A 21,641-nucleotide genomic window follows, 5' to 3' on the forward strand; every position below is an offset into this window, starting at 1 on the left:
AAATCTGGCTCAAGTCCACTACGATGTGGAGGAAGATAATTTTTGGGGTTTACATTTACAAACAAGCGCGCCAAGTTCTACAAAATGGTAGCTGGCCAGCAGTTGACGTTGGCGTTGCAGCAAGCATAATAATCATTTTACAGTCGTAATGTAATTGGAGGGTGTTCGGATTCACGAGTCCTTCTTTGCTATCTTTGCTATCTGGAAGGTTGGAGCCCCTCAGCGTAGTTTTAGACAACAGTGCTCTTTTGTGTATATGACTTATGTACAATATATCAACATCAAATCTATATTAGCTGCTCTCACAACCTGATCATCGTGGTTTGAGTTTGATATAGGGTTAGGTTCTGCTGTTTAATATCCAGATATTCACATCCCCGAAGATGATATCGACAGTTGCCCGCCAGCTCGCTGTCTGTAGGTATGTTATATCTTTGTCTCGGAGATCTAGGTATCAGATACGCTTCACTATCTTTATTTCACAGCCTCTCCAATATCAAACTCATGTTTTCCCCTTCTAATTCATGAAGCTTTACCAACGGTTGCTGTCATTGCGGCTAATGCCAAGAGATATTGCGCCCGTGGCTTGGCTCCCGAGCTCCTCCAGGATCGGGGAGTAAGCAGGCTTTGACCTGACAACGAGAATGACGGCAACGGAGAATCACGATTCAATTGATCCCACATAACGTGTTATTATTTTTTTCGAGAATGCGCAGCAATCAGGTTTCTTCTGTCAATAGCAACCCGAGACAAGAGTTAAAATTCGCGAGAACGAGATTGTCCGTTTCACCGTTGGGATCAATAGGATTCGGTAGCTGGATCGGGGAAATCATGTACCTCGGGACTCCGATATGAAGAGGCGAAGCACCGATCGCGACTTGATATGAGGTAGCGACACGCGATCCATTGGGAAAACACTGCGGGCTCCGCCTTGTTTTTTTTCTTGTCGGGACAGCGAATGCCCGAATCGAGAAAGTCTCGAACCCGCATTGTTGAATACGCAACCATAATCTAATCTAAACCGTTCAAAGACCGTTGTTCAATATCACTGGGCGAAAAAAAAAGAGGGTGTGGTACAACTCGGTTAGGGGGGTCATCCCCAAAGCCACGAATGGGCTTGGCACCTATTTTGGGAACAGAAAACTACTGTAGGGATTAAAAATGACATATTCAGTCGATTGGGTTTTTGGCTTTGTGCAAGTTTGGGTTTCGAGTTAGAGATGGCCCCTCATCAAAACACGAGGAAAAGGCAAGATATCGAGCCTCCGAGGAAAGCCACGTGAGGAACAACCCCCCTCAGATTAAGAAGCAAAATCATCGGCCAAGTGTGGCTTCTACTTGGCATAATCATTATCATCTCTAGACAAAATGCAAGCTGACCAGCATGATGTTGCCTTGGGTTGCTATAGGCTTGGTCAAGAATCCCCCAAGACTATACCAAATACACAGCCCACCAACTCACTTCGTGTAAGTAAGGGCTAGGCAAAGTCGACAGCCATACATTTGTTCTCTGCTTGGCTAATCATAGAAGCACACCTCGAACATCGGCCACTAAGACCCTCGATATCTGTTGTCGATCCCCAAGGAGTAGCCGGGAGGCGGATATCACGTGACTAGTCTCGTCGGTGGCAACATCGCGGAGGAGAAGGAGCAGGAGGCCGAAAAGTAACTCGATGGTTTTCGGCTCCACCGTGGTGACAGGTCAGTGACTAGACATAATTAGCCCATATAGAGAGAGGCAGGTGGGTTGGTAGTATCTACAGTTAGCAGAAACGCGTAACTCTGCAAGCCCTGGTCAAGAAATAGACAGACCGTGGGAACTATACTGTAACATCAGTAGCTTATCAATGATTAGGCTAGCCGGCTACAGGCGCCCCCTGACAGTGGTGATGTGGAAATAAAGAAGGACTTTGCAGTGAAGCTGTTGGCAAATATTATCAGGGCATCTAAGTAACCCCTAGTTTTACCCAATTAGTTAGTTATGACGGGATCCACCTCTTTTATTATACTTCGTACATTGGGGGGAGCTGATGTTCAAAAGGACCGGCTCAAAACCAAAAAAACCAAAAAAGAGACCCCAAATCGGAGGTTTAGGAGAACGCGCCGGGGCAAACAGACACGGCTTTGCTGTTTGGGTTACGGGAGGGGCGTGTTCTGAGTCGAAATGGACCAATAAGAGCAGATCGACCGTAAAGCAATCCTCTCTTTGCCTTCTCTTGTCTATGCGATGGGCAACCCGCGAGATTGGACAGAGAGGTTTCGCCAAGGGGCTAGTGCAGCCGTATACTGGGGAACAGGGGCGATGGTTGCTTGGGTTGTCAAGGGTTGTTCGAAAAAAAAGTGCGTTTTGTATGGGAAAAGGCGGAAAACAGGGGTTTTTGCATCCCTGTCACGTACATGCTGTGGTTGCCGTTACCTGCCGGGTCGAGTGTTTGGTGCTTGGGTGGTAGCCACTCGTGGGCAGGTAGGACGGAACTGGCTTGCTTGGTACCTGTGGAAGGTGGGAGGGGTGGGAAGGCTGCCGACTCGGGCACCGTCAAGTGAATGAAGTGCAGTGCGACTGCGGGTTCGAAAGAGCCAAAAGGACTGCCAAGCTTGCGTACGTCGTAAGTGAAAGAAGCGCAAAACCCCCATGGCTCCCGCGATCTCCACCCTTTTTAAACCCCACCATCTATTTTAACCTCGTGGGATCTCGTTTCCATAGGTGCAACGAACCAGTTGAAACGACCTTGGCCAGTTCGCTAGGTTCCTTTCAGGTACGGATACAGGAATACGTAACTTTCCTATTCATACCTCACCCTTCACCTGTCATCCAACCCTTTTCCTCCAATGCCATGGAGGCTAGGTACGTACAAGGAGTAACAGAACGCTTTTGATCTGCGTTATTTTCTTCTTCGAACAATGACATGCCGATAACCCCCAAAATAAAACTCCCCTCCACGAAGAACAAAAATCTGCCCAGCGACAACCACAAAAACCATCTAGAACAAAAAAACGCCTTGCGTACCTTACCCGTCTTGCCCGTATTACATCCTCCGTCCTTTCGTTTTTTTTTCTTTTGCTACCCCGAGTGGGGACCTTGACTGGATGGATCCCGAAACACCCGCATGGCATCTACCTATCAACATGTTGGACTACGTCTGCCAACCACCTTCAAACCTTTGACCCATCGCTGCACGACGGCCCTTCGCCGTCACGACGGCTGTTGGGGAACCGGTTACTACCCCTAATGCAGCTAGCGAGTGCGTGGTTGCCTGCTTGTATGCTTGCTGTCCTGCATTCTCTGCATTTAGCTCAAGTGTTTAGTACTGCAGGCACAGAAACTAGGGCGCAAACCTGGAATCGCGACTGTGCTGGTGATGTCAATGTGCTGCGTTTCAGCAGGATTTATTTATCTATTTTCTTTTCTCTGCTTTCTCTTGGTTGTGCTCCGTCTCAGCTAGTCCTTTGGGATCAGACAGCGCCCATATTTTAGCTTCTGATAATATCCACAACCCGTCTGGGTTTGGTCTTGGCCCGTATTGAAATAGGGATTGTCGATTTGACTTGAGAAAACAATATTTCCTTACTCCTTGCTCTATGCCGTTTACTCACCTCACTCTGCCTCATCCTGCCGCTTACAGCTCAGTTTATATCTCCATTAGGAGCCGCAAACCCCTAGTTTGGTGGCAACAAACTCAGAAAGAAAAACCCCTTTATTCCTGTAGCTTGGTGGGGGAGGTCTAAGCCAATATTGTGGCTCCTCCCGCTGTCAGCTGCGCCCTTACTACAAGACAAGGTTTATTCGGGTAGGATCCTTTGATTAGACTGGGCTTGGCTCTGGCGAGCGAGCATGCTGGCTTTTGGCTGTTATTCTGCTTGGCGACGGTTTTGTACGCGACTTCACATCGCGACCCTACCACTGTATGGTTTGTTGAAAGCCAGATCCAAAAAAGGGTGTACGGTACGATAATGGTTTACGGCATGGCATGGTGCCCGCCCGCGGTCACTCCAAATCAGGAGTGTGCTCCGTGGATGCATTCCAGCGCTGTCACTGCGGTCCAGCTCCACCAGTCTTGGCTTCGGACCAATTCATGTCGAAAACGAGCTACAGTCCCCCTGCCAATCGGCTCACAATCCCGACTCAAACAGGCGCGTGTCCCCTTTGCAGAGAGAAGTCTCTTTGATGGACATCATACATGGCAACATTATCTCATCTACCCCGTTTGTGGTCCACCAATGGCCCCATGGCTTTTCTTGCATTCGCTCTCTCGTCACCCCTGATGCGACTACCTGCTTGCTTGCTGCTGTATGCTGTAAAAGCACAAGCACGAACCCTTGTCTGGGTTAATGTTCCTTCTGGGCATTTCCCAAAAATGCATATCCAGGTACTTTACCTTGCCTATTCAGGTAGGTAGTCCAGACAGCAGTGCATACACTTCGCTGTCTTTTTTGCTTCATTGGCATTCTGGCCCCAAGGGCAAATAGAAAAAAAAAGATGGAAAGAATTGAATGCTGAGCGGCGATAGTATCATCCTAATTGGACAAGCTAATTTCGTGGCAACGTCCAATCCATTGTCGATTATCCACATACAATCATGATGGTTGGAGCACGCCCGAGGTGTGTAGGGCTACCCAATCATGTTTCCTCTCAGGAATATTACCCCATCTTCCCCCGTCTGTCTATTCCGCTCGGCTGCTCACCTGGTCTCAGAACCAGTCCTAGGCGCCGTTTGTTCCGTGACTGGCTAAATACTATGGACGCTCGTTTCTTTTCCTTTCTTATGTCGGTGCCTGCTGCATGTCTCTCGAATTAACCCAGTTTGGTGGAACCCTTTTTGAGATGCAAAGCTGCAAATCACTAAAAAAAAAGGTCTTTGTAGCCAGTGGTACAAGCCGACCCTGACGTCGTGAGGCATCATCCTCCACGTCCATCGCCGGGGGTGCACCTACATATTGCCTGTTCTTTCCAGCGCACACCCCCTGCCTTTTCTTGGCACTGCACCCTCATGGAGGGTCGTTGTGTAAAAGTCCCGCTACCCACAAGGAACACCATGGCTGTTGCATGTTATAGTACGTGCCGCCTGCATTCAAGATCTAGAAAGATGCTTTGAGCAGTCTTGCTGTGTGGTCTCCGGATTTCGGAAACATAAAAGAAGTCACAGCCCGACCATTCCCTGGACGTTGGTTGTCTTGTACTTTGACCTCTGTGTACACGCCACCATTCTCACATCTGGAACAGAGCAGAGAAACCACCCTTTTTTGGAGACTTATACGAGTGGCTGCAGATGAAGCAACCACTCGATAAGAACATAAACAATGACCTCCCTCCTTCAGCCTCCTACCCACTTCGCCACTCGTCTCCAGAATCAACAACTTCACAAGCTAGGCGATCGTCAGTAGCCAGCAGCATGGGCTCAGAGTCTCCGCCAGCCGGCTTCTTCTCAACCTTTTCCGTGGTCGACCCGAACGGAACTAACGGTCTCGAGAACGGTGCTGGCATCGGGGGTACAACCCGAGCCCAGAAACGGAACAGGCGCGTCTTTGTGTGTATTCCATGCCACAAGAGAAAGTTAAAGGTAAGGGACGACTAGTTAGACGCAGTCCTACCACGGGATTTCCTCAGACGCTAAACTCTGTTGATTGGGGAAAGTAGTGCGACAAGAACCTGCCGTGTGGTAGATGTGTAGCGTACGGTGCGGCCGATGAATGCGTATATCAGGCTTTAACATCGGCTTCTACGTCACCGGCATCTTCTGCCCCTACACCATACGCGGCAGGCAGGCAGGAACCGACAATCGAACGGCGAAGCTCGTCGCGTGCCTCGTCTCGGGGCGGGGCCAGGGATCATCAACCCCGATATGCATACCGTTCGAGCGATGGGAAGTGTCGAGCCACGGGCATCTCACACTGGACTGTGGTAGCTAGCGAGGTGAGTATCTTCCAGGGGTTGGCAGGATCCCAACGTAGTCGAGAAGAAACGTACTTTTGAGCCGGTTGACGAGGGGTGCACCCTTTTATGACGGTCTATACAGAGGTACTGACGTGCCACGGCATTGGAATAGTTCGAGGAGGCTTGTCCGTACTTATTCGGCTCTGATGCTCAGTGGCAACCACGATATCGGCAGCTCAAAAACCTCAAGTACTTCTTCACCTCGCTCTCAGGGGCCAATTTTCCATTCAGCAACAGCAGCCCCTACACGCCAAGCAAGAACGAGATCATAAACAGCTTACCGCCGCGGAACGTTGTCGATGCGCTAGTGGGCAACTACTTTATGACATTCGAGTCGACGCATCGCCTGCTGCACCCGGCACAGTTCCAGGAGGAGGTCGAGGCGTTCTGGACGGACCGGGAGAACACCGACGACATATTCCTGGCACAGCTGTGCGTGATGCTCACGCTCGGCTGCCAATCGGCCCCGGAGACACTCTTTGAAGGCACAGGGCGTCTGGCTTCCCAGTGGACCGAGGTCCTCTTGGATTGCGCACAAATATCGCTAGGTCGATCCCCCTACATGCTCATGCCAAGCCTGGCTACGGTCCGGACCCTCTGTATGATGACCCTGTGCAAGACCATCGGGCTCAGGGGCACGACTTCCTGGCAGGCTTCGACCATGATGGGGTTCGTCGTGAGGATGGCCACGTCCTTGCAGCTTCACCGGTCTGCAACAATGTTCCCAGGCATGCCGGAGTTTGAGGCCGAGTGCAGGAGGCGAGTCTGGGCGACCGTCCAGCTGCTGGACTTGGATGTGGCCATGTGGGCGGGCACCATACCGATTGCTCGCGACCATGACAATGAACCGCCTCTGAGCATCAACGACTCGGATATCCGCCAGGACCCGACATTGCTTGGAGATGGGCAGGGGTATGCATCTCGTGGCTGGGTTATCGACAACTTTTGGGCTGCTAGCGAGTACACGGATGGTGCTTTCCAGTCAAAGCTTGCCGAGGTGGTTCCGCTGCTCTCCGAGGTCATCGCTATCGTCAACTCGATCTCAGCCACGAGCCCGAGGAACGGTGGCGTCCCCGGTGGCTTTGAGCATGAAAAGGTAATGAGGCTGGACAAGCGCATCAGGACACGCCTCAAGGAGGTGGAAGCACTCCTTGCATCTGGCCGAGGGGTGACTCGTCCGGACCGCCAGGGCGTGCTGGGAGGCCAGCTGCAGTTTGTCCGGGTTCTGGCCCACAGGACCTTGCTGGCACTGCACCACGCCTTTGCAAGGGGTTCCACGGCGCATATAGTCCGTCATGAACAGTCGCTCCGTGCAACCCTCGAGTCGTCGCTGGCCCTGCTCAACATCCAGCAGCACGTCGCTGCCGACACGGCACTCGCCACCCTAGCGGTCGCCACCGCGATGCTGGATCCGTCCAGTGCCGCGCGTGGACGATCCAGGTCGACATGCTCGTCACCGGGCCTCTCGCCGGCCATCCTGTCCTCCGCCGGCGTCCCCATGCACGCCGGCGGCGACTCCCGCAGGTGGCTGCTCGACCTGTGCAGGGACGACTTTAGCATCGCGGCCGCCTACGTGATCCTCGCCCTGCGCCGGGGCGACTTTGATGACTGCGACGGCGCGGCCTCCCCCGACGCCGCCGCCGCCGCCCTACGGCAGTCGCTGGTGGTGGTGCGCACCCGGGCCTGCCGCACCCTCCTGCACTTTAAGGACTTTACGGGGCTCAGCATCCTGGCCGGCTGCCTGAGCTACGTCAAGACGGACGCGCGGCGGTTCGATGCCGCCGCCACCGCCTGCGGCCAGGGCGCGGGCCTGCTGGCCGTCATGATGCAAGTGGCGCAGGACCTCGAGGACGTCATCGTCGCGGGCAAGTCCGAGGTGATTTGGTCGTCGGCCGCGGCGGTGGATGCCGTTTCCACCTCGGGCGTGCAGATGGGGCCGGCCATGATGCATCACCAGCAGCAGCATGCGGAGCACATGCTGGCGCAGACGACGCAGCCGCCCATCATGTCGCACCATTCGCACCACATGGCGCACACGACGGCTCCTCATCAGGATCCGTTTGTTGCCATGATGGGGATTGGGTTTATGGGGTCGTTTCCGTAGAGAGGGATTTGTATAGACTATAGAGTAGGGTTGGGGGAGGAGGAAGGAAGCGGTGGCATCTGTGCAGCCTTGTTCGTTCAGGGCTAGGTAGGACCATAGAAAGTCTGATTTGGTGCTATATTTGGATTTGTAAAATAGACACATGTTTCAAGCTTTGCTGAAACTGTAATGTTGCATTTTCACGGGTAGACGGGCTGAGCGTTTTCTCTCTCTACCCTTTTCACTCTTCTTCTTGTTGGGCAAAGCAACTAGACTAGGATGCCTAGGGATTAGACACTCAGTACTGTGTAATGCAAAAGGTTCAAGACTTTGCTGATGAGAGTCAATCCAGTGGTTATGCACGAGCAGAGGGCAGAGAATAATACATATAAACCCAAGAGAGGATTGAAACAGAGTAGGTACACGTTTGTTCAGGCCGGCGACTCAAGATCCTAACCTCGTAAACTAACTGGGATCTTTTAGCTTCGAGATCTGGACGATTTGTCAAGAAAGTGTAAAGATTCAAGAAATGCATAGCTCACCTAGACTAGAACTAGTCTCTTTCTGGGAAAAAGAGTTTGGCGCTGTGGTCATTTTGACGATGTGGTCTATATAGAAAGGGAAAAAGTCTAATACTGGTATCAACTGCACCCGGCTCTTTATGGAACACCAAGCAGATTATTCCGGAGGAAACGAGTCGTATTTAATACGTGATATGTTTTGCACAATATGAATCCCAAGGGCTTCCCTTGCTGAGAGATAATATTGCATATACATAAATACCCAAGTACCCATAGTCCTGCCTCTATCTCGACATCAGATGCATATACACACACATTCTAGCCTCGGGGACGCTGCCATACACCAGACAATTTATTCCCAAACACCGATTTAAAAAAAAACCATCCTTACCATCATTGTAATTTACAAGAAAATGCTGGCCTGCTTTCTTTTCTACATTGCCGCATTGGCCACTGGCGTCGCAAGCCACGGTGCTGCTGCGGGAGACATCTGGCCGGAGCTTGTCGCCCGTCAAGATCCCTGCGCCGGCAACGATGGCGTAGTCTGCTGTCAAGCCAACGCCAACGATCTCTGCGCACAATCGGTAAGCCGTGGGGATTTCATTTTCATCTTGTTGTTTTCGCCTATTGTTTTCTGCAAGATTGGGAGAAATGAGAAAGGGTTGTTGCTGACATTTGCTTTTCTTCTTCTTCTTCTTCTCCTTCTTCCCCTGTACAGTGCAAAACTGAAGGCAAAAAATTCGATCGCTGCGATAGCAACGCTCGATGCTTGTGCAAATGAAGGATTCGGAAAGCGTCAGAAACGGGGTATTGTTTCCACTTTGGTAGCTTTAAAAGTCAAGAGCGTTTTGGGGGTGGGGGGTGGGGGGCAGGAAGGATGTTGTGTTGATCTCGAGGAAAGGAGGACACAGGGAGAGAAAGAAGATGTAAGAAAAAAGGACTCGGACAGCTATGGCCGAGGGCCAGTTTTTGTGTATATTTCTTTCCTTGAGGAGCTCTGCAGTCCATCGCCACCATAAAGGCCTACCCTAGGTATCATGCATTCTTCTATACCCCCCGATCGCCTGCATCTACCCGTGCCTGCTCTTCCCCCCAGATGTACAAGACTAAGAATCCCAAAGATTTCACTATGAATGGCGGGTGGGCAAAGACGAAAAAACCCCGTCTATTTAGGGAAGTCAAGGCAAGGAGTATGTGATATGTATAACTGATGGCTCTCAGGGGTGTGATATAGTGGGTCCACTGGCCTTGTAGGGCAGAAGGTGAGGTAAAGTAGGTACCTACCTACCCAGGTAGGTACCTAGGCAAGGCAAGTTTGGCTTCCATTATTAGAGAACACTCATGATCTTGCTCTTTTCTTTTTCGCCAAAGTGAAAAAAAAGTCGGAATTATCCTCATGCGAGGCCAGTTTCTCTGGTAAAACAATATCAGGTCCTCGGCGCCGAAGGCCGTCCTGACAAGGATGTTTTTGCGCGTCCATGTTGTTGGCGGCGATTGGGGTCAAGCCGCCGTTTTCTTCAGAGGATTTGGGGTGCCGAGGCTGGCGCCGAATGCGTCAAGGGAGTAGCTTGTGGTGTTGCTGAAGAGAGCGAAGAAAGCGAACGTGGAGATGAAAGAATGCCCAAGGTAGCTAGTAAAACATACAGTTCAAAAAGAAACTACAAACGCGGCCGGTATTTGCGATGCCATGATTATTATCAGGCTTATTTGAGTCCTGTCACAACTACCCACCGTTCTCCGGCCAGGTCTGTTGATGCATCTTTTTTTTTTTTTTTTTTTTGTTGTTGTTGTTGTTGTTACTATTTCAAGTATGTGAGAAGCGGAGCTTGAACTCCGCATTCAGTATATCCCAGATGAAATTGAGTTGTAATAGGAACAGGCCAAGGGGGGAACCAGATTCGGAGGGGGATCGGGCCAGCATCACGAGAAACAAGTCAGGATTTTTGACTAGTGTCTGGGAACTGGAAGCAGGCTCATCGTGGAAACCCCGATTTATCTTTGGCCTAGAGTTCCTTGCTTTCTCTATCATGTGAGGTTCTGAAACTTGAAGTCGGTCACTATGGGAGGCTATGTTTGCGTCGATTCGTTATGCACAAACGAGCAATATTTAGCCGAACACCCATGTAAATCCTATCAGCACAACTTATCCCGTTGCCCAGTATTTGCAGTCATTCAACTCCCCAAACAGATAGCAACATACTTATCCTTTCGTTTTTGGCGCTTTTGATATCTAGGGTTCAAACATCGTATACTAAAGTAGGTAGTATACATCTTGTACAAGTTCACTGCCTTTGGGCGGCAACAACGTTATATGGAAAATAAAGAAAACAGTGACATGCCGAGTTCCACCCAACCACATATCCTACCCATTGCCATCGGGTTTGCTCCCATCACAAGCTCTTGTTGAATAGATGCAGTGGTGAGGCATAGTGCGTATTGTGAAATAAAATAAAAAAAGCTACGATGGCCAATTCTTGCCAAGGAGCCTAGTTCCATGCAAACAGGCAGAAGACCTGACATAAAAGAACAACTTTAATTCCCGCCCCAGGATTCTGCTCATCAACGGCGTATGGGGAGAAAGAAGAACAGACTAATGCTTTGATGGATTTCTTTTTTTTCCGAGCCAAATCAGATGTCGGTAGTTGGGTGGTGGGCAAACGCAAACTACAATCTCATTTACCGAACATGTATACAATCCATCTCATTTCTACCCCCTCGATCTCCTTTTTTGGGTTATACTAGCATAATGCAGTAGTATATGGTAGAAAACCTAATATGCCGGCAGACACTTATCATTACGTTGTTGCAACAGCCAACCTCACTGCCGTGCCCTGCTTCTCCTTTATTCCCGTTCTCAGTCTCAGCAAGATCAAAGGGAAATCTTCACGATCTTGGCCCAACATGCGAGTCAAAATGGTTGCACATTTTTACGTCGATAGTCTGTGTTTTGGGAGAGCAGAGGGAACGAGGGGCTTTTTGCATGTGAAGCAAGTATATTATTAAGACAGCGATACGACAACGAGGTGATGCAATTTGTGGTTGCCGCAGGTAGATTTGCATTGCCAAGTCGTCTCTGCTTTGAAGTTCACATCAAGCCTCAAGCCTCGAGAAAAAAACAACAGTGAATATGAAGCTTGTCATATTTGTCAGCCCGTTGGCTACTTTGGTTACACCCCTTTCCCTCAAGATCCGTGACGACGGAGAAATGAAGATGGGCACCGGCAGGTTTCCAGCAGTAAGTTTGCCTCTCCATTTTTTTCGGTTTCTCGAATGTTTGCCAGATAGCCGTACAATATTCATGCGATATAGCGGGTAAACCAACAAAAAGATCCCCCCTTGTCCCCAAACCACACCATGATTAACATAGGACGGGACGGTAAAAACAAATCATAGGACCACACGACCGAGGAATCCCTCCCCAAGCACACAATCTACATGCCCGTCTCCCCGCCCGCCAATGAAAAGCTCCCAGTCGTCGTCTGGGGCAACGGTGGCTGCGTCGCCAACGGCATCGCCTACCGCACCTTTCTGACCGAGATCGCCTCCCACGGCTACATCGCCATCTCCGCCGGCGCCCCGCACCGCATCGGCCTGTCCAACCCAGGCATGATGACGGAGAGCATCGAATGGGCGGCGGCGAGGGCGGGTAGGGGCAGGTTCGCCACCATGGACGCCACGAGGGTCGTCGCGGCCGGCCAGAGCTGCGGCGGGCTCGAGGCGTACGCCATGAAGAACGATTCGCGCGTCGCGGCCTTGGGGATTTATGATTCCGGTTACCTGAACGATACGGACCGCGCCATGACCATTACGAAGCCGGTCTTTTATTTTCTGGGTGGTTCGTCTGATGTTGCTTATAAAAATGTAAGGTTTTTTGTTGGTTGGCTTTTGCAGTTTGAGAACGAAAAAAATCCTTCCGTACGCAGTTCGCCCAAATTGGCTGCAAATTTTGAAATTTCTCAACCGTCAAGCCGGAAAGAATAGCTCTGACTTGTTCGTCGCTTCAGGGTGAACGCGACTACTCAAACCTACCGAAAAGTACCCCCGCCTGGAAGGGAAACCAGCCGGTTGGGCATCTGGGCACCTTCTTCCAGCCCAACGGGTGACTCTTTGCCATCGCGACGGTGACATGGTTGGATTGGATGCTCAAGGGAAATGAGACTTCTGGCGAATTTTTCAAAGGAGACGGTGCGGCGACTGCAGGGTGGAGTGTCGAGTCTAGAAACTTGGACAAGATTGATGCTCGTTCCTCGCGGTGAATATGGTCCAGCAGTGGTAACAAACAAATGTCATTTGTTTTAATAGTAGAATACCTACACGACAGACTGCCAAAAGTGTTACTTGGTGCCTTTGGACACAAATGATACATGGCCAAAGCACATTATCATAAAAAAAAAACCAAAAAGAAATGAAAAAAAAACCAAAAAACCGAATGCACTTTCCGAAATGATACATCCGGAAAGTACCTACTTGGTAATACCATCTGTTGCTAAAATGTCCGCCTCAAATCTAATACGGAAGGATCGGGTATTGTTTTTTCTTTCCAGTACCTCGATATATAGGATCGAAACACCGTCAATATATGCTATTAGCTGGCAAGACTTCCCAACGGGGAGATTTGTATTAGCTATAATTAACATCCTTCTTTTTTCCTAAGAAAAAAGGTATGCTGGCTGTAGTACAAGGAGCTCCCTATCTCCTTAAACAGGGGCAAGCAACCCGATCCCCTACCAAAATAATTACGTGCATGTGCGATCCTTACACAGGGTTCTATTCGTAATTCAGCAGTCATCAAACTTCCAACAAATCAGCTTCTAATTTAGTCCCTCTTGGCCATCTTGCCCGCCCTCGCAAAGGCCTGCACCGTCGCCAAACCCGATTGCGCCAGGAGCAGGCCCGGGATCACGATCCAAAACGCGTTCATCAGGACCATGTAGCCGTAAAAGTAGTAGCCCTCGGGCCGGGAGAACTCGATGCCGCGGAGCAGCTCCTCGTGAAAAAAGGTGGCGTAGTACAGCACGTCGCCGTACAGCTGGCCGAGGCTGACGACCGTCTGCACAAAGTGCTGGGCCGGGTGCGCGGTGGCGATCAGGTACACCAGCAGGAACGAGAGCGGGCCCCACGCAAAGGCCGTGATGGTCTCCATGCACACCATGAAGGCGTCCCGGGTCAGGTAGCGCGAGTCGGAGAGGGAGTATTCTTTCCAGAGCTGGGAGAGCACGGCGTTGCTGCCGGCGACGTGGTTGAGAGCAAAGTGTCCTAGTTGGTCAAGTTTTTGGGTTGGTTAGCTAGTCAAGGGGGGCAGACCAGGAAAAGAAAGTCCGAGACATGGGACGGGAAAACCGGCCAAACCTTCAAGCACTAGATGGATGCTTCCGCATAGCATGAACCATAACGCTCTGGACAGTTCGCCGGTCGATATTTGGGGTCGCACGGCCCGGATGAAGAATAATGCTAGCAGCAAGGCTCCCGAACAAGCGGTGGCGAAAATAGCAAAGATTTCCCGCGTCGAAATGGTGTTGGCCTTGTAGTCTGGAATGGCGATGCCGAGCGGATAGTAAGGGTGGAGTGTGGAAGTAAAGTTGGACATGTTGGGCGATGGCCAAGACAACTTAGTTAGTATGCTCAAGCTTGTACAAAGTTGATAATGATTTTGGCAAGTGTGAGGCAGCGGATAAAGAGGGAAGTATTCAGTCACGAGAGCTATTGCAAGCTTGCTGGTAGCGTTTCTTTGCGAAGCTCCCTGAACCATGAAGGATGACTACGACTTTCACAGGCTTAAGAAGAATACCTACATATAGACCAGAGCGCCAAGATCCCCGGATCTGCCACAGCCGGCATCGTACGTTGACCCAAAAACGGGTGACTACCTATTTTGGCGAAAGCGAAGGATTGTGGGTAGCCTATTGGCCAATGTTGCGGGTCCATACCAATTAGAGAGCTGACGAAATCCCGTACGTGATATGATAGTAAGAAGGAAAAAGTTCTTGCCAAACTACATATAACCGCACTCCAGGTTATCTGGAGTACAGTTTTGTGTAGTGTCATCGCTCTTTTACAAGTCGTCGAGATGATCACCACCTGCAACCTCAAGAAAAAGCTTCAGATTGCAGTTTCCGGATCGGGACTTCCCGGCCACCTATCATCTATGGCATTTGCTGACGGGTCGACGCGTGTCGACCGGGCCGGTTGATCGCCCCGATGACATCGGACATGCTTACCGCTGACGACGGGCCTTTTATCAGGCCGGCGGTCTGACAGGCCGCCACGTGAGCTGTCCAGCAGCGTCTGTCTACATGTCCCTCGCTCACGGGGCATGGTAATCAGGGCTCTAGAAACTGCAGTGGGTGACCAAAAAGGAAAGAAAAAAAGAAGAAAGAAAACCCAATAGAGTACAAGAATAGCCGGGCCTCTAGGTTAGAAATGCCATTGTATTTGCTGACTGTCAAACGATGTGACAGTTCCGAGTTGCATGCAGCTCGCGCCGTCACGAACCGGCAGGTTTGGCTGATCAAACCGTCGTGCAGTTTGAAAAGCAGCTGTGGGTGGGGGCAGTGTCGCTTTGGAAGTGGGTGAGCAAGGCGAGTTGACTGTTGGACCAAGTTCGGCTTACTGTGAATGGCATGTCCAAATTGAACCCTTGGTTCCCGAACAAGTCCCCAATGATCACAGAAAATTACTGGAAAATTACTCCGCGATTCTTGGTGATACTAAGTGATCGAGTCTTTTTTGTAGAACTCGAGAACGAACCCAAAATTTGCCAAGGCAATCGTGGAAAACCGACCCGGTTTATCTGTACCGTACTATACAGTACCATAGGAGACGAACAAAGTATGCAATTCACAGATGCGCATCTTGGTGGTTTCAGATGCAATCCACCCTTCACAAGTCACAAACACAAACACTAACCGGCAGCCCGGAATGCATTGCGAATAAACATCAGACCAACCATCGTCTCAACTCAAACCCACCCGGCACGTGGGGTTCTCAGACAGGACCGAACCGCAAGCAAAACATCAGACGAACCAAACGGATGATCTGTCCTGGTATTTTTGCACTCGGGAATTAATGCCTACTTTTTTGTTCCCTCTAAACTTGATTCTATCGTTGGCTGTTTGATGTCGATTGCCCTCTTTTCTTCTATTTTTCTCATAATTATTAAATGGCTGAGCGCTGAACATGACCTGTCCAGTCTTGCCAGTCAATGCCAGTCAGCCCAATCGGGGTTCCCCTTAATCTCACTGTACGAAATGTCTTCTTACTGTTTGAATGTCAACCTCTACCTACAGTACTGTAGCTAGACTAGGCCTAGGTTCTTGGCACTAGAGTCCCAGTCCCTAGATGGCCCAAGCGTCAGCCGGACTCAAGTCATCTGCCACGGAAGCTGCCGCATAATAGGGGGAACTGAGCGCTTGTATTGAGCAACTACATCGGATATTATAGGTATTTTACGCGCGGGGCGGTGTTAAAGCAACGGATATACTCTAATCGAAATCTTGCTGAGTGGACGCACATTATCATTATCCCCCGACAGATTGATAAATCTCATTTGGCGGTTAATAACCATTTACTTAATGTTGTATTGCTTCCTTATGCCGCGCGGGAGTCGATGGGGCGGGGATACCTTGGCCCACTCTCGCTTGCTTATTGGGGTCCGCTTGTCAGCCAGCCACTTGGCAATTGCAAGACATGTGTGCACTTGATGCTAGTAATCTATGCATAAGCGCTCGCATTGTTCCCAAGTCCGTTAGTTCCCGGAGAGCCGAGCAATCTCAGCCCGACTAGGAGATACCTGTGCACCTTTCGGCGCTGCGAATAGGTAGAAGACAGCAAGATGTCAATGACACTCGCAATACCACAGCAACAACCAATTCAACCATTTTAGCAACGTCGTGTTCTTTGGCGCGCGATTAGTAAAATTGCGAATTGCTTGGAGAAAGGCCGCTGCAGGGAGCCGAGAGTGTATCCCTTGGTGATTGGTTGCTAATAATTGCACTTTGTGGGGCATCTGCAAGGTACGACCTGCACCGGCGCCAGATTTGGGATTTGACAATGCAGGGGCTCCCCGATTTATCCATTTCGATTGGCCACAAGATGGAAGGTTCCTGAAAAAAGTTGTGGATCTCCCATCTTGTCTCATTCCACGCCATACCAGTAGTAAAAAAAGCAAAATCAACGGCCAACTCGCTCGCCGCGCTTACTGGGCAGGCTGGGGGTGAGCTAACTTGGTGGGAAAAAAAAAGTCAACCACCCACCTCGCTTGTTCGGTTCGTGGGAAATGGGAAATGGGCCCTTTCTTTGTTCCCAACCCACACACGATCCTTGACTCTGGAGACGAACACCCGCTGTGACCCTCCACCTCCTCCACATTCTGCTCACGATTACGAGGAGGGACGCCAATGACATTGCGCAACTAGCCCTCAAGGTCGCATCGAGCCCTGACCCGCCGCGAGTGATCAAGCCTGGTCGGCTCGGTGGCTGGCCGTGGTCCATTGACGGCGGCCTTTGACTGGCCAATCAGAGGCTCTGGCACCTAATCTTGCAGACTTGGAGATTCTTGCCCCCTTCTTGCATGTTACCTTCCCGCAAGCGGCTGGCTTCTCTCACAAAGAAACTCTGGATGGCGACCACCATTTCCACTGGTTCATTGGTCTGGGCTTGGTCTTATCCCTTGCGACTGACAATCGGGGCTCCAAGAACCTAGGCGAGCGAAAGAAAGACTCGGTCATCCTCTTTTTCACTCTTCCAGAAACGAGTTTGATAATCTTAAATAAGTACGCCGTCGTTCCAATGGCCGTCAACAACCCGCCCGCGAGGGGTCACCCTCCTGAGACTTCTCCTGCCTCAGCTTCGTCCGAAAAGCCCATGCGACCGTCGTCTCATGCCGCCGCCGTCACCACTCCCGAGCTGCCAAGCCCCAGAAACTTCAGGTCACAAAGTCTAGCACATCACGACCGCAGCCCGCGGGTCGTTACGACCGCGCCCATCAAGCGGAAGCCGCTGTCAGCAAGCGCATCACCATTGGCCCGCCGCTTCTCGCAGTCCTCACAGTACTCCCAGCCCTCACAATACGCACCTTCGCCGCCTCCGCAGCACTACCTTGACATCTTGGACGAGCTGCCGTCGCCACCGCTGATGTTGGACCAGCTCGCCAACCGGACGTCGCGCTCATATTCTATCGACAGCCCGACTATCTATGATTTCCCAAGTGCCAAGGTCGCTCCATTGATGCCGCTGGTGCCCGAGGCAGGGTAAGTTGCTCACTTTGCTTCCGTGTAGCTGTCTATAGCTCTTTTTGTCTTTAATGATTTTTGTTTCTTTTTTTCGTGTTTCAACTATATACCCCCGCGATGTCTGCGGTTGGTCAGAATGCAACGCTCGTTGCGATGTTGCACATGTCCCTTCAACATGATTCGCAAGGCATACAATAAACTAATTGATTACTGACTGGAATTCTTTTGTTTGAAATCAGACGCATCGACAAGTTCCCTGGCGTGCCGGCCGCTGGGCCAGAAACTGGATCCCAAGACTGGGACGACGCTCAGTCGGAGCTTCGTCGAAACATTCCAGACCTCAACCCTGCAGTTCTTCAAACACAAAACGACCCTACTAGTGCTTTTCAAATCCAGGGCTTCATCCCAAACGAGCAAGACTTCGACGTCATCTCCATTCGGGGTGCATCGCAACTCCACCAGGAGGACAGTGAGCAGGTCGACGTAGATCCGGCACTTCACAGTAAGCAGCTGGGCGACCAAGCCAGTAGTAATATTAATGCAACACAACCCAACAGGATGTCCCTGTTCTCCCGCAAGCCATCACCACCACACCTAAAGCTTGCAAACACCAAAGAATTCTCTGAACAAAAGTCAATTGCATTTGACTCAACTACTGCCCTCATCGCCGACCAACCATCTGATCTTGTCCCTCTCGCACTCGCACCCGCACCAGTAGCCGCAGAAACAGAGAACGCCACCACCAACAAGCAAGATCCCGTTACCCACAACTCTGTAATTGCTCCTTCAAATCAAACATCTGATAATCTTAATGCAAATAAGCCACTTCCTCCTCTCAAGTCTCCTGCATCTTCGAGGTTAGGGAGCTTCTTTGGCTGGACGACATCGTCGCCGGCCTCAACCTCATTCTCGGACAAGGGCTTCTCTCCCTTGCCATCGCCCTTCTCACAGAGGACCACCACGGTATACACAGATGACACCCCGGCGTCCGCAAAAACAGAACCACTTACTGCAAAGGCCGCTGTACATGCCAGCCTTTCGAACCAAACCACCCCCCTCGAATATTGCGAAGACTACCTACAAACACCGCCTACTACTACCACACCATCGCCGGCCAGTCAGATTGAGGACATGGAGGACGAATTAAAGGCCATCAGCGCCGAGCTAGCGGCCTCCATTCGGCGTGAAATGGACTTGGAGGACCTAGTTGAACGACTGCAGTCCCAAGTCGGCAGTCGGGGCGAACCAGGAAAGAGAACCAGTGATTACTTTTCCGACTCGGGGTACAGCTCTGCCAAGGCATCCGAAGCTGATGCCAGCAGAGAAGAGGTCGCCCATGTCCAGCGTCGCGCCGAGCAGGAGAAGGCTCAGGTCCGCCTGGAGCTGAGCCAGAAGCTGAACGATGAACGTTCAAGGAGGAGAGAGTTGGACCTCCAGATCAAGGAGCTCTCGTTGAGGGCGTCCAGGATGGGAGAGGAGCAGGCACAAAGAGGCTCGATGTCTGATAACAATGACCGAGTAAAAGAGCTCGAATCATCGTGCGAAGAACTGAGGAGAAGGCTGTCCGAGGAACGTGAGGTCAAGGATAACTTCCAAGATCTTCTGGATGCGCTCAAGGGTGAACTGCAGAGCGCCGCCAACGAACGTGATAACCTCCGTGACGAGGTTGTCCCCCAGCTCAGGGCTCGCGTTGAGGGTCTCGAGCAACAAGCAGCCGAGTACTCAAAGTCTACATACGAAAGCACCAAGATCCAACAAGAGCTCCAGACTCTTCAGGAGGAGAACGCAAGCCTCCGAGCTCTCAAGCAGAACCGAGAGTCGCAACGGTTCGAACCCAACCAAACAAGGATGTCGCGTATCGCTCGCTCGTCTTCAGTGAGCACTGTAAACTCGACCTTCAAGCTCCAACAAGCGCCTCTTGGCCGCTCCAATACTGTTAAAGGACCCCAAGGCCAGCAATTCGAGTCACGCGAGGCCATGTCGGAACGCCTGAAGGACGTCGAGGCGCAGCGCGATGCCTTGCACAGCGCACTCAAGAATTTGCTAGAAAGACAAGAGTTCCAGAACCGTGAGAACGAAAAGAAGATCCGTGTTCTTGAGCAGGAGCGCACCCGCTTGCTGGCATCATCGCCAAAGAAGGCTGGCTACGAGCGTGACGTGTCCAACCTAAAGGAGGAAATAGCCGTTCTGCGAAAACGAGCCGAGGACGCTGTCGAACAAAAGTGGCAGGTTGAGAAGGGCCTGGCTGGCTTGAAGATGGACCTCGACCGCGCCGAAGAGGAAATAGCAGGCTTGAAGAGCTTGCTTCGCGAGAACGACATTCTCATTCCTGCTGCCTTCGCAAGACCGATGAGCTCTCCTGACAGTATTGACGGGGATGTCACCCCTGTCACCTCCGCATCTCTTCAGAAGGCGTACCAAGATTTACGGAGCTCATATGCTCAGGCACTAGAGCGGATCAAGAAGCTTGAACTGAGCTCCGTGGAGAATGATGCTTTGAACAAGCTGGAGGCTGCAGTTGCAGCTGATGGCAGCCAGCCATCGCAAGCGAGCTTCGAGGCCCAAGTCAAGGAGTATCTCGAGACGGAGCGTGATCTGGCTGATCAGCTCCAGGCATCGGCAAGGCGGGTAGAAGAGCTTGCCGCACAGGTGCAAGCGCAGCTGGCTACCAATGCCACGCTTCGTACGCGCCTGACTGATGCGGTAACACGTGGCGAGGCCAACCAGCAGACCAGCAAAGAACGCATCACGGGCCTTCAGCGCCGCCTCAAGGAGCTCGAAGACGAGCTTTCGTCGACTCAGAGCGCTGCTGAGGATCGCGTCGCACGCCACGAGGAGGAGATTAAGCAACTGCGTGAGGCCAACAATGGCCAAATCCAAAGATTAAGGGATGCGGCCGGTGGTCTCAGGAGCCCCTTGCCAAAGAGTCCCGGTCTTAGAAGCCCTACGCAACGATTGTTCCCTCCACGATCGCCGCTGTCGCCTTTGTTTGCCAATGGTGCCAGGTCTCCTCGCTTTGCCAACAGCCCCGTCTCGCGACCTGGCTCATCTGGTCCCAACTCAGTGCGCAGCCTCAAGTCCCCCGGTATGGCGGGTGAGGAGGACCAGACGGCGCAGGTTGAGAAGCTCCGACGTCGTGTCGCCGAGCTCGAGAAGGCGCTCAACGAGGCCGACGCCGAGATGCAAGAAGTTGTCGGCCGCATGAACGGTGCGCAGATCGAAGTACTGCAGTTGCAGGAAGAGCGCGAGCAAGCCATCCGGGAGACGCGGAGGCTGCAGCGCCAGATTGACGAGGAGAGAGTCAAGGTCTTTGAGGACCGCTTCCGCGACTTGAGTGCCAGTGCCATGGCCTGATAAGTTGCTTGAAATCAACGAACGACATCTCCAGTGTTCTTCAGTGGACGCTGGCGCACAACACACCAATATAAATTGTATCAAAGCGGCAGCTTTCACCTTCCTCTTGCATTTGCATCATGATATCCGGAGTTAACAGCATGAGTATAACGATATTTTGGGCCACGGGGTTTCGCGGATCTTTTCCTTTCTTGGATTCAGACGAAAAAATTGCATGTACTATACAAACGGCCTATTGTCGTCACTGTCACATAACTTATAACTCTATTTCTTGAATAATGCTATTTACCCTACTAGTCCAATATTTTTGCCAACATGCCGCCGTGACGTGGTTGCTGCACTTGTACCTGACCAAGGTAAACCTTGAATCAGATTTCGCCTGGGTTGATTATTGAGCCGTATACCCGCGGGAATATCTCGGCGCTGTGTGGTTACTTCTGAGTAGTCAGCCTGCTGGAATAGTTGTTATCAACATTGACGCCGGATTGAACTTTAGGTAAAGTTCACTGCCCGCGACTCGA

The 21,641-nt window shown here is 51.3% G+C and overlaps 5 protein-coding genes across 5 annotated transcripts; 4 read left to right on the top strand and 1 right to left on the bottom strand.

Moving 5' to 3' along the window:
- The first annotated feature begins 5,253 nt into the window (after positions 1-5,253).
- MGG_04571 (uncharacterized protein) lies at positions 5,254-8,212 on the top strand. Its single transcript, XM_003713552.1, has 3 exons — positions 5,254-5,558; positions 5,636-5,911; positions 6,045-8,212. Exons 1-3 carry the CDS (start codon positions 5,268-5,270, stop codon positions 8,034-8,036), a joined length of 2,559 nt encoding a protein of 852 aa, XP_003713600.1. The 5' UTR covers positions 5,254-5,267; the 3' UTR covers positions 8,037-8,212.
- A 737-nt stretch (positions 8,213-8,949) lies between these two features.
- MGG_15547 (uncharacterized protein) lies at positions 8,950-10,569 on the top strand (the record flags this gene model as incomplete). Its single annotated transcript, XM_003713553.1, has 4 exons — positions 8,950-9,120; positions 9,710-9,726; positions 10,183-10,281; positions 10,410-10,569. The coding sequence occupies 4 exons, from the start codon at positions 8,950-8,952 to the stop codon at positions 10,567-10,569; spliced, it is 447 nt and encodes a 148-aa protein (XP_003713601.1).
- Positions 10,570-11,663: 1,094 nt separating this feature from the next.
- MGG_04573 (uncharacterized protein) lies at positions 11,664-12,639 on the top strand (the record flags this gene model as incomplete). The annotated part of the gene is made up of 3 exons (XM_003713554.1): positions 11,664-11,771; positions 11,930-12,397; positions 12,541-12,639. The coding sequence occupies 3 exons, from the start codon at positions 11,664-11,666 to the stop codon at positions 12,637-12,639; spliced, it is 675 nt and encodes a 224-aa protein (XP_003713602.1).
- A 459-nt stretch (positions 12,640-13,098) lies between these two features.
- MGG_04574 (3-beta-hydroxysteroid-Delta(8),Delta(7)-isomerase) lies at positions 13,099-14,301 on the bottom strand. The gene is made up of 2 exons (XM_003713555.1): positions 13,886-14,301; positions 13,099-13,792 (listed from the first exon to the last, which is right to left on the bottom strand). Exons 1-2 carry the CDS (start codon positions 14,283-14,285, stop codon positions 13,353-13,355), a joined length of 840 nt encoding a protein of 279 aa, XP_003713603.1. The 5' UTR covers positions 14,286-14,301; the 3' UTR covers positions 13,099-13,352.
- A 2,451-nt stretch (positions 14,302-16,752) lies between these two features.
- On the top strand, positions 16,753-21,424 carry MGG_04575 (uncharacterized protein). The gene is made up of 2 exons (XM_003713556.1): positions 16,753-17,784; positions 18,006-21,424. Exons 1-2 carry the CDS (start codon positions 17,324-17,326, stop codon positions 21,118-21,120), a joined length of 3,576 nt encoding a protein of 1,191 aa, XP_003713604.1. The 5' UTR covers positions 16,753-17,323; the 3' UTR covers positions 21,121-21,424.
- Positions 21,425-21,641: the final 217 nt, after the last annotated feature.

The sequence above is a fragment of the Pyricularia oryzae genome, chromosome 2 (genome assembly GCF_000002495.2).
Source record: "Pyricularia oryzae 70-15 chromosome 2, whole genome shotgun sequence".
Lineage (NCBI taxonomy): Eukaryota > Fungi > Ascomycota > Sordariomycetes > Magnaporthales > Pyriculariaceae > Pyricularia > Pyricularia oryzae.

Bases quoted from the DNA above. Each gene is read 5' to 3' on its own strand.
- MGG_04571 (XM_003713552.1), top strand. From the start codon at position 5,268: ATGAAGCAACCACTCGATAAGAACATAAACAATGACCTCCCTCCTTCA. The intron at 5,559-5,635 runs GTAAGGGACGAC...TGGGGAAAGTAG, and splicing joins GCCACAAGAGAAAGTTAAAG to TGCGACAAGAACCTGCCGTG. The intron at 5,912-6,044 runs GTGAGTATCTTC...GCATTGGAATAG, and splicing joins GGACTGTGGTAGCTAGCGAG to TTCGAGGAGGCTTGTCCGTA.
- MGG_04574 (XM_003713555.1), bottom strand. From the start codon at position 14,285: ATGGTTCAGGGAGCTTCGCAAAGAAACGCTACCAGCAAGCTTGCAATA. The intron at 13,793-13,885 runs GTTTGGCCGGTT...TTGACCAACTAG, and splicing joins CATCCATCTAGTGCTTGAAG to GACACTTTGCTCTCAACCAC.
- MGG_04575 (XM_003713556.1), top strand. From the start codon at position 17,324: ATGGCCGTCAACAACCCGCCCGCGAGGGGTCACCCTCCTGAGACTTCT. The intron at 17,785-18,005 runs GTAAGTTGCTCA...GTTTGAAATCAG, and splicing joins CCGCTGGTGCCCGAGGCAGG to ACGCATCGACAAGTTCCCTG.